Raw genomic sequence first — 11,525 nt, forward strand, 5'->3', positions numbered from 1 at the left:
TCATTGGAAAAAATCCAACACCGTCAGCTTGTTCACCTTGCTTTAATGTAGATTATCTTTGAATTACTAATTGCTTGGAAAAACCTTTCAGCTGAGTGCTGCCTGTTTGATTGAAAGATACGGCATGGAAACAGGCCCTTCAGCCCACTAAGTCCATGCCAACCACTGATCACCTGTTCTCACTAGTTCTATGTTATCCCAATTTAGCATCTACTCCCCACCACAAGGGGCAATTTACAGAGGCCAATTAATCTACAAATCCAAATGTCTTTGGGACATGGGAGGAAACTGGAACACCTGGAGGAACACACATACCCACAGGGAAAACATGCAAACTCCACATAGACAGCTGATGTCAGGATCAAACCTGGGTCTCTGGCGTTGTGAGGCATCAGTATTACCAGCTGCAGCCATGTAATACAGAGACAGGCCCTTCAGCCCATCTTGTATATGCTGGCTGTCAGGTACCAATCTAGACTAATCCTTGCTGTTTATCCACTGCTCCAAACTCCAAATTCCATCCATCCATCTCACTGCTGATTTTTTCATTGACTATACTCATCAGCCTTTCTGGGATAAGGTGAGGTGTGTCTCTCATTTGTGGTCCAAATATCTGGATTAAAGAGTTTAAGCAACAGGAAATAGCAAACTGTAATTGTATGCTTTGGAATGTCATTGGTTGAGGGGAGGCCTGTGACATGTATATAAAATTATGAGAGACATAGAGTAGACGGTCAGAACCTACTTCTCAAGGAACACATGGAAAGACTAGAGGGCATAGCTTTAAGACGATATTCGGGGCAAGTTTTTTTTCACACAGAATGTGTTGGGTGCCGGAAATACATTGTTGGGACGGTGGTGGAGACAGATATGATAATGGTATTTAAAAGGCACATGGATATGCGAGGGATGGAGAGATATGGTTCAAGTGCAGGCAGATTAATTTGGCTACATGTTTGGCACAAAAATGCAACTATCGGATCTGCCTATCTACAACTACCCCTGACAGCATGTTCTAGCTTCTCACCACCGTCTGTGCAAAAAACATGCCCCGCAACTCTCATTTAAACCTCCCACCCCCCCCCCCCCCCATCACCTGAAAGTTGTGCCCTTTAGTTTTGTCATATTTCCAACAAGTGATAAAGGTTCTATCTACCATATCTATGCCTCCCTTAATTTTATATACTTCCATGAGGTCTCATATCAGCCTCTGATGCTCCAGAGAAAACAATCCAAGTTTGTTCAACCTCCCCTTATAGTTACTACCCTCTAATCCAGACAGATTTCTGATAAACCACTTCTACACCCTCTCCAAAGTCTCTTCATCCTTCCTGTAATTGGACAACCAGGATTGCGCACAAAACTCCAAATGTAGCCGAGTTGAAGTTTTATAAAACTGTATCATGATGTCCTGACTCTTATACTCAGTGCCCTACCTGATGAAGGCAAGCATACTGTACATATAACCATATAACCATATAACCAATAACAATTACAGCACGGAAACAGGCCATCTCGGCCCTACAAGTCCGTGCCGAACAACTTTTTTTTCCCCCTTAGTCCCACCTGCCTGCACTCGTACCATAACCCACCATTCCCTTCTCATCCATATGCCTATCCAATTTATTTTTAAATGATACCAATGAACCTGCCTCCACCACTTCCACTGGAAGCTCATTCCACACCGCTACCACTCTCTGAGTAAAGAAGTTCCCCCTCATATTACCCCTAAACTCTGTCCCTTAATTCTGAAGTCATGTCCTCTTGTTTGAATCTTCCCTATTCTCAAAGGGAAAAGCTTGTCCACATCAACTCTGTCTATCCCTCTCATCATTTTAAAGACCTCTATCAAGTCCCCCCTTAACCTTCTGCGCTCCAGAGAATAAAGACCTAACTTATTCAACCCATCTCTGTAACTTAGTTGTTGAAACCCAGGCAACATTCTTGTAAATCTCCTCTGTACTCTCTCTATTTTGTTGACATCCTTCCTATAATTGGGTGACCAGAATTGTACACAATACTCCAGATTTGGTCTCACCAATGCCTTGTACAATTTTAACTTCTATACTCTATGCTCTGATTTATAAAGGCTAGCATACCAAAAGCTTTCTTTACCACCGTATCTATCTCACCACTCCTCATCATCTTCACCACTCTATTTACTTGTGTTACTACTTTCAGGGGTCTATGGACTTGAATCCAAGTTATCTACGAACATCAATATTGTTAACAATCCTGCCATTGACCCTGCACTTTCCTCTTCATTTAACCTCCCAAACTGTAATTCCTCACATTTGCCTGGATTAAGCTCCTTCTGCCATTTCTCCACCTATTTCTGCAGCTTATCTACATCATTCTGTATCCTCTGCCACCTATCCTCAGAGACTTCAACTCCACCGATTTTCGTGTTGTCTTCAAACTTATTATCTACATTGATGTCCACGTCGTACATATATCACAAACAACAGAGGTCACAGCGCTGATCCTTGTGGAATACCACTGGTTACAGACCACCGGCTAGAATAACACTCTTCCACCACCATCCTCTGTACTAAAATGCCTCACACTGAACTCACTGTCCTCCATGTCCTTCTATTTGGGGAATTTCAGTGCAAAGTATTTATTAAGTACCTCACCTACATTCTCTGACTCCAAGAGAGTCCCTCCTTTATCCTCGAGTGGTCCAAATCTTTCCCTAGTTACCCACTCGTTTTTAATGAACGTATAAAAAGCCTTGGGATTCTCCTTAATCCCACTTGTCAAAGACATTTCATGGTTCCTTTTGGTCCTCTTATCTCTCATTGCTTCCTGACTCTCTTTCACCCTCACTCGTTCTGACTTAATGTCTCATTATATCATACTCTTCACTTTCACTCTCTTTCCCTCTCTTTCCCTCTCTCCAACTCTCTCTCCCTGTGTCATTCTGTCCCTCCATGTTAGACATTCCCATTAGTTTGTCTTGGGCTTGAACCCATTCAATAATGACCATCTCAGTTAAAGCTTGAATGGAGTTTCATGTTTCTGCTGTCATTCCCTTTTGGCTAATCCTCCCAATGTTCACGCTTCTACTCTGTCATGTGCTGGAGTAGCAGGGTGAAGGCTGCGGATGCCAATAGAATCAACAAGCTCATCAGGAAGGATGGCTCCATCATTGGAGTGGGGTTTGATTTATTGGAGGTGGTTTCGGAAAGAAGGGTGCTCCTGAAACTATGGAGCATCTTGGACAATACAGCTCACCCCTCTCCATGACACTGGTCAACCTGAGGAGCACCTTCAGCAACAGACTGGTTCCACCAAGGTGCAGCACAGCACGCCATAGGATATCCTTTTTTCTTGTGGCTATCAAACTGTACAACTCCTCCCACTTCTGTCGTGGGGTAAACTGATGCCCCTGTCCCACTTAGGAGACCAGAACGCAAACCTCTGGAGACTTTGCGCCCCAACCAAGGTTTCCATGCAGTTCCCAGAGGTTGCAGGTGGTTGCCGGAGGTTGCATATAGTGGAAGCAGGTAAGAAGACTGACAAAAACCTCCGGGAACGTCCGGGAACCGCACGGAAACCTTGGGTGGGGCGCAAAGTCTCCAGAGATTTCCGTTCAGGTTTCCTAAGTGGGACAGCGGCATGACTCTCCCTCCCATCTTTGCATTGGTTCAAGTAGATATATATTTAAAGAAAATAATGTAAGGAGCGTCTTAAAGGAGAGAGAAAAGGCTGCAATGCGTTGAGGTTTGGGTGGAAAGCTCCAGATCTTAAAGCACAACCTGCGATGAAGGCCATTGAGAATTGAGGAGAGAACATGCTCGAACTGGCAGTGCCCAGCGACCTTAAAAAGGTGGAATGGTTTACAGAAATAACAGCCACACATGAAGAATATTCTTGACATTTTGAAGAGACCCTTGCTTTTAATTTAGGGGGTTATCACGATAAGTTGTAAACAAATGCACATCCCACACCTTAACTCAATGAGCCATTTCTGTGCAGTACTGAAGTTGCCAAGAAAAGGAAGGCTACAGTACAAATAGAAAATCTTTATTAGCTGAAGTCCACAAAGAGCTTGTAGTTTTCTGGGAGCAGATTACTGTACAGAGTCTCTAAGTTGTAAAAACAAGCCTTTTACGGTTTACTGTGCTGACAACTAAACCTACAGATTGCACTGAGCTCAGGGGAATATTCTGCATGTCACTATTATGGTTTAAAAATAATGTGACCCTTTCAGCATTGAGCTGTTTACTGAGCAAGGAATGTGCTGCTAATTATATCTGAAAGATGGTGTATCAGAAGCCGTAAATGTCAGGAGTTATGAATGTCTTTCATTTTGAACTTGCATTTCCCTGGTTATGTTTGCTGCATTGGGAGAATTGAAGATGGATGAGATGCTCAGAGAATAAAGGCTATTTCACTGGCCCTCTGTCTGTTTGGGTATTGCACTGATGTCATTGGTGATTATTCTTTAAACCTCTCAGAATGTAAAGACGTTCTATGAACAACTACTGCATATCAAAGCAGTGTGGGGATCGAGATAGGAAGACCATGGTTTAAGTAGATATATATTTAAAGGAGCCATGCCTGGGCCCTGTAGTTTGTGCTTACTGCCGAATAAGGCCAGATACCTGGCTGTGAGACTATCCCAGTTAGCAAATTATAGATAAATGTGAGGTTATCCACTTTGGCAGCAAAAACAAGGGGGCAGATTATTATCTCAATGGGGTTAGGTTAGGTAAGGGGGAGGTGCAGCGAAACCTGGGCATCCTTGTACACCGGTCACTGAAAGTTGGCTTACAGGTACAGCGGGCAGTGAAGAAAGCTAATGGAATGTTGGCCTTCATAACAAGAGGATTTCAGTAAAGAGGTTTTTCTGCAGTTGTATAGGGCTCTGGTGAGACCACATCTGGAGTATTGTGTACAGTTTTGATCTCCTAATTTGAGGAAGGACATCCTTGTAATTGAGGCAGTGCAGTATAGGTTCACGAGATTGATCCCTGGGATGGCGGGACTGTCATATGAGGAAAGATTGAAAAGACTAGACTTGTATTCACTGGAGTTTAGAAGGATGAGGGGATATCTTATAGAAACATATAACATTATAAAAAGACTGGACAAGCTAGATGTAGGAAAAATGTTCCCAATGTTAGGCGAGTCCAGAACCAGGGGCCACAGTATTAGAATAAAGGGGAGGTCATTTAAGACTGAGGTGAGAAAAAACTTTTTCACCCAGAGAGTTGTGAATTTATGGAATTCCCTGCCACAGAGGGCAGTGGAGGCCAAGTCACTGGATGGATTTAAGAGAGAGTTAGATAGAGCTCTTGGGGCTAGTGGAGTCAAGGGATATGGGGAGAAGGCAGGCACGGGTTATTGATAGGGTACGATCAGCCATGATCACAATGAATGGCGGTGCTGGCTCAAAGGGCTGAATGGCCTCCTCCTGCACCTATTTTCTATGTTTCTATGTAGTGTCCTCGGTGTGAAGACGGCTGTGTCTCCTCAAGGATCGTAAGGTTTAGTTTGGTTTAGTTTATTGTCACATACATCGAGTTACAGTGAAAAGCTTTTTAGTTGCGTGCCATCCAGTCAACGGAAAGATCATGCATCATTACAATCAAGCCGTCCACAGTGTACAGATACAGGATAAAGGGATTAAAGTTTAGTGCAAGATAAAGTCCAGTAAAGTCCGATTGAAAATAGCCTGAGGATCTCCAATGAGGTAGGTGGTTGGCCAATACCACTCTCTAGTTGGTGAGAGGATGGTTCAGTTGCCTGATAACAGTGTCCTTGGTGTAAAGACGGCTTTGTCTACTCAATGACCCTGGGATGGTCATCTGCTAATGCTATGACAGATGCTGCCTCCACAGTAGTTTGGTGAAGATGAGGTTGCCCTAAATAACTGCTTCTACCATTGCTCCTCCTGTTTTGGGACTCGTATCTAAATTTGGAGAATTATCCTGATCAAGCAAAAGCCAGTTCACCCTCATGGAGTCATATCTCACGGACAACATTCCTGCATCACAACCCTTAGTTTAGTCAGTGTAGTTAATTGGCACATGTACCGAGAAACAGTGTAAAGCATTTTTGTTGCATTATATCCAGTCAGCGAAAAGACTATACATGATTACATTCAAGCCGTCCACAGTGTACAGATACAGGATAAAGGGAATAACGTTTAGTGCAAGAAAAATTCAAGTAAAATCCAATTAAATCAGGCACGTCCGTCAGCAGGACGGTTGAGAGAGAATAGCCCTGAGTGTCTGCACCATTAACTCCAGACTCTGTGAAGTCCATAGCATAAGGCCAGAAATCTCCTTCTGATTACCACTTGCTCTCTTTCCCTGGGAAAACCCATGTCTGGGCAGATTTCCACCTCTGAACAAGGCCAACACTGTAATTTACATGAAAGCAATTCCCAGCAACTGTGAAAGAGCTGGAGTCACTACATATGTCAGGCCACATTTGTGGACGGAATAGATTAAGTGACGTTTCAGGCTGGAACCCTTTTTCAGACAGATTGTAGAAGTGGGGAGAAAGCTGAAATGGGTCTGAAGGAGGATCCCGACCCAAAATGTCACCTATTCATTCCTTGCACAGATAATGCCTGACCCATTAGGTTATCCCAGCAATTTGTGTTTTGCTGAAGATTCCAGCTTCACAGTTCTATGTGTCTCCTGCACCGTGCACTGTTACAATGTAGATAATGTTGGTATTAGAGATTATACACTTAATCTTGACTGACTAATTTGGCATTGTAAACCTTTCATTTACTTACAGGAGACTTCTTGAGCATTGGACTAGCGCGTGGCTTTGTGCAGCTTCGTTATAATTTAGGGGATGCCACAGTTGTCTTGCGCTCAACCAAGGCAGTGGACACAGCTGGGAAAACCTGGCACTTCATAGAGGCTAGCCGGACTGGAAAGCAAGGATACTTGACACTAGATGGAATCAATGTGACCAGAGACTCCAGTGTTGGCATGACTGCACTAGACACCAAAACGCTTTTCTTTGTGGGCGGTGTACCCAACTTGAACGAGATCAATGCGGTGGCAGTGGAGCATGAGCCCTCGGGCTTTGATGGCTGTATTAGGGAGGTTGTGGTAAATGATTTTGAACTCAAATTGACCGAGAAGGGGGCCAAAGATGGTAGTAATATCGGCGATTGTGACGGAACAGCCTGTGGTTATAAAATATGTGTCAACAAAGGAAACTGCAGTTTGGACTCAGCAGCAAACTTCTTTTGCTCTTGTCCACCTTTGTGGGTTGGAACCAACTGTGAGATACCAGTGATCTGCCTCAATAATCTGTGCAAACATGGCTCGCTCTGTATTCCTACTTTCTCCACTGCAACATACAGATGTGCTTGTGCCCTAGGATGGGCAGGAGTCCATTGTGAGAACAAAATTATGCTTTCTACTGTAAAGTTTTCTGGCAACTCTTATGCCAAGTACAGCGACCCATTGTACCTGATGCGAGATCTCCGTTTTACCTCCATCTCTCTCAATTTCACCACCAGTGAGAAGGACGGCCTGGTTTTATGGATGGGGAAAGCAGAGGATGAAGACAATGATTATCTTACCATTGGTATCTCCAGAGGAAACCTCAAGATCGGAGTAAATCTGGGGGAAAGAATCATTCTGCCATTTGTCTTCAGAAATTCCTCAGTCTGTTGTGACCAATGGCACTCTGTGTCCGTTCATCAAGACCGGACCATCATCACCGTGAAGCACAACGGCAAGAGGATACTCTATGAAGACCTGGATCCACGGAGAAGATACGTTGCTTTGAATTATGGGGGGGTTTGCTACTTTGGGGGTTTTGAGCTCTCCAGGAAAGTGAAGAGTGTCACTGCTGGCCTCTTTACTCAAGGATTAGTGGGCCGAATTAAAGATGTTTTTATATTTAAGGACCCAAAACCGGTCCTGTTTTCTAGTAACATGGAAGGATACAATATCTTAAGTGGAGATGAATAATGAAATGCAATGATACCATTGTGAGGTACTACATTCATCAAGATTGTAATTTAGTTTGTTAGACACAAAATTAAACACAAACTAAAAACAAATCCCTTAAATTTTAAACTTGGTATTACATGTAGAATATCATTTTAATTTAATTCCATTTTAAATATCTAGTTGGTTTTTCCTTATGGTCATTTGCCATAATGTTTTAGTCAAATTACTTAGTATAATGTACTTGCTAATTAGACATTTTAAGTGCAGAAAACAATGATAACAGTTTGAATTTATCTTTTTACAGTATTTGTTTAAAAACATATTGGTTAATTTTGTCTAGCAAAATGCCTGCTTTAAGCAGTGTGAATTTTTAACTAGTTTTGCTTCAATGATTTGAGTTATGTTCCCAATCAGCTTATTTTATTGCCTTTTGTGATGTAGATTAATATTTTCTAAGTGAAAATAGAATGATGCAGTATATTTATGTGTTCAATGGTTATTTTGAAAGCCTGCAACCTCCACTATTTTAAAAGCAGCTATTCTGATGTTAACTTTGAGTTTCAAACTGATTTAAGGACTGTCCTTTCACCAACGATATCACATGCTGTGTCTGGTAACACCTAACGGTCCTGCATAATTACTGTCAAATTCACCGATGAGTCAATTTCTCTTCACTGTGAGCCTAGAGGTTGCATGGATCTTTAGAAGTTAATCAGCATTCAATGGAATAAGGATACGTTGGTGCATAGCCATTGAATTCAGCAGGGAACTATGATTCATCCAGCAATGACGTATGTTATCAGAAACAGGTGGCATTATTTAATCAAGCCATTATTTCACAGAATGCTGCCTGCCCCGCTGAGTTACTCCAGCTTTTTGTGTCTATCTTCGGTTTAAAACAGCATCTGCAGTTCCTTCTTACACATTTCACAGTAACAGTTGTTTTGTTATTGATATTAAAAAGTTACTCTATATAAATAGTCATGCAGCCTGGAAACAGACCCTTTATCCCACCAAGCCTGTGCTATCAAACGCCAATTCACAATCATCCTGCACTGATCCCATTTAACCTGCTCACATTCCTATCAATCCCTCCACATTCTACCACTCACCTATACACCAGGGACAATTTATAGTGATCAATCAACCTAGCAACTTGAATGTCTTACTGATGCGGGAAAAGACCAGACCACATGGGGAAACCTATGCAAACACGGGGGGGGGGGGGGGGGGGGGGTACAAATTCCATGCAGAGAGCACAGGACTCAGGATTGAACCTAGGTCATTGGATCTGTGAGGCAAGTCCCAAAGTTACAAATACTTCCAGTAAGCAGGAAGATAGTAGCCACAAGATGGCCTGCCCCGCCATTCAACATAATCATGGCTGATTTGCCCAAGCCTCATCTCCTCTTCTGTGCCAGTTCCACAGAGTGCTCAATTCCCCAATCTTTCAAAAATGTATCCGCCTCCACCTTAAATGCCTCCAACGATCCAAGCTCCACAAGCCTCCAGGGTAGAGAATTTCAGAGAAGAAATGCAACAGATTTAATCATTTCTGACAATTCAATATTGTGGTTCCCTTTAGTTTTGTCCCCCAAAATTTTGCAGAGTACAGTTACTGTTATTTTGTAGTGTCTTGTAATATAAATGATTCAGTAAGTTGTGTTTGACCCTTTTCCCTTATTCAATGCACTGGAATCATCCACACCCATAAATGCAGTTAAATGTAGCTTAGTTGAACATCGCAGTTAAGAGTTACTAGACTGTGTCACACAGGAGGCTTGGTCCCCCAGCGCAATATTCCACCACTCACCATAGCCCCCGACTGCACAGACACAGCATATTTCCCCTCATCCCTAGCACTCTCTTCCGTTCCTCTTCACCCTCCTTCTTCCTTCCCCTCCTCTGCCCCTCCCCCAATCCCTCACTCACCTCTCTCCCTCTCCTTTCCCCTATTCAGTCACTCCCTCCCTCCCTCCCTACATAACTCCTCTCCCCTCCATACCCTTCCCCTAGCTCTCTATCTCCCACCTCCCACACTGCCCTCCTCTCCCTCTATTCCCCACTCCTCTCCCTCTATTTCCCACTTCCCCCCTCCTCTCCCTCTATTCCACCCCCTCCCCCACTCTCCCTCCTCACCTCCTCCCTCTTTTCCCTCTCCTCCTACCCTTCACCAATCCCTCCGTTATCTTTCCTTTTCCCTACCCTCAGTCACTCCCTCCCTCCATAACACAGGCGGATTTTTTACCCCGTAATCATCCGGCCCGCCGGGCGCCCCAAGCAGCGGTCGAAAAGCTGGAGAAACTCAGCAGGTGAGACATGAGGCTGCCTCACCCACTATATTTCTCCAGCATTTTTGTCTAACTTCTGTGAACACATGCCTGCCATCCAGGGCGGGATCTATGTGAACACGTGATAGATGTGGCCCGCCATCCGTCCACAGACATGCGTCCCGGCCCCTATGCAGAACAAGGTTGCCAACCCCTGCTTTATTCCCTTGGAGCTGTGTCTATTTGTCATACTGCTGACTCTGTAGACTATGAAATGAAGATCTGTCACGGGGCCGTCTGACATTCAAGTGTTTCATTGTCATTTGTGTGAAAACGGAATAATGAAATTCTTAATTGCAGCAGCAATAGCACAACAGCATAACATTTCAACGAGGAAGAAAGATTCTAAGGGGAGTAAGAAACGACCGTGACTGACAAGGGAAGTCAAGGACAGTATAAAAGTCAAAGAGAAGATGTATAACACAGCAAAGATGAGCGGGAAGCCGGAGGATTGGGAAACTTTTAAAAATCAACAGAAGGTAACTAAAAAGATGAAGTATGAAGGTAAGCTAGCCAAGAATATAAAGGAGGATAGTAAAAGCTTCTTCAGGTATGTGAAGAGGAGAAAATTAGATAAGACAAATGTGGGTCCCTTGAAGACAGAAACAGGTGAATTTATTATGGGGAAGAAGGAAATGGCTGACGAGTTGAACAGGTACTTTGGTTCTGTCTTCACTAAAGAAGACACAATTTCCCAGATGTACTAGGGGACAGAGGACCTAAGGTGACGGAGGAACTGAAGGAAATTCACATTAGTCAAGAAATGGTGTTGGGTCGACTGATGGGACTAAAGGCTGGTAAATCCCCAGGGGCGGATGGTCTGCATCCCAGGGTACTCAAGGAGGTGGCTCTCGAAATCGTGGACGCATTAGTGATAATTTTCCAATGTTCTATAGATTCTAGATTAGTTCCTGTGGATTAGAGGGTAGCTAATGTTATCCCACTTTTCAAGAAAGAGAGGGAGAGAGAAAGCAGGGAATTATAGACCAGTTAGCCTGACATCGGTGGTGGGGAAGATGCTGGAGTCGATTTATCAAAGATGTAATAGCGGCACATTTGGATAGCAGTAACAGGATCGGTCCAAGTCAGCATGGATTTACAAAAGTGAAATCATGCTTGACAAATCTTCTGGAATTTTTTGTGGATGTAATAAGTAAAGTGGACAAAGGAGAGCCAGTGGATGTAGTGTACCTTGACTTTCAGAAAGCCTTTGATAAGGTCCCACACAGGAGATTAGTGGGCAAAATTAGAGCACATG

At 43.5% G+C, this 11,525-nt stretch overlaps 1 protein-coding gene across 1 annotated transcript in view; it reads left to right on the plus strand.

Moving 5' to 3' along the window:
* Nucleotides 1–9,137, plus strand: part of LOC129696930 (protein eyes shut homolog) — a 55,323-nt gene extending 46,186 nt beyond the window's left edge. The window contains exon 7 of the mRNA XM_055635041.1: nucleotides 6,760–9,137. Coding sequence (XP_055491016.1) covers nucleotides 6,760–7,955 — 1,196 coding nt within the window. The 3' untranslated portion in view covers nucleotides 7,956–9,137. The remainder of the gene's footprint in view (nucleotides 1–6,759) is intronic.
* The last annotated feature ends 2,388 nt before the right edge of the window (nucleotides 9,138–11,525 follow it).

Source organism: Leucoraja erinacea, chromosome 5 (assembly GCF_028641065.1).
Source record: "Leucoraja erinacea ecotype New England chromosome 5, Leri_hhj_1, whole genome shotgun sequence".
NCBI classification, from domain to species: domain Eukaryota; kingdom Metazoa; phylum Chordata; class Chondrichthyes; order Rajiformes; family Rajidae; genus Leucoraja; species Leucoraja erinaceus.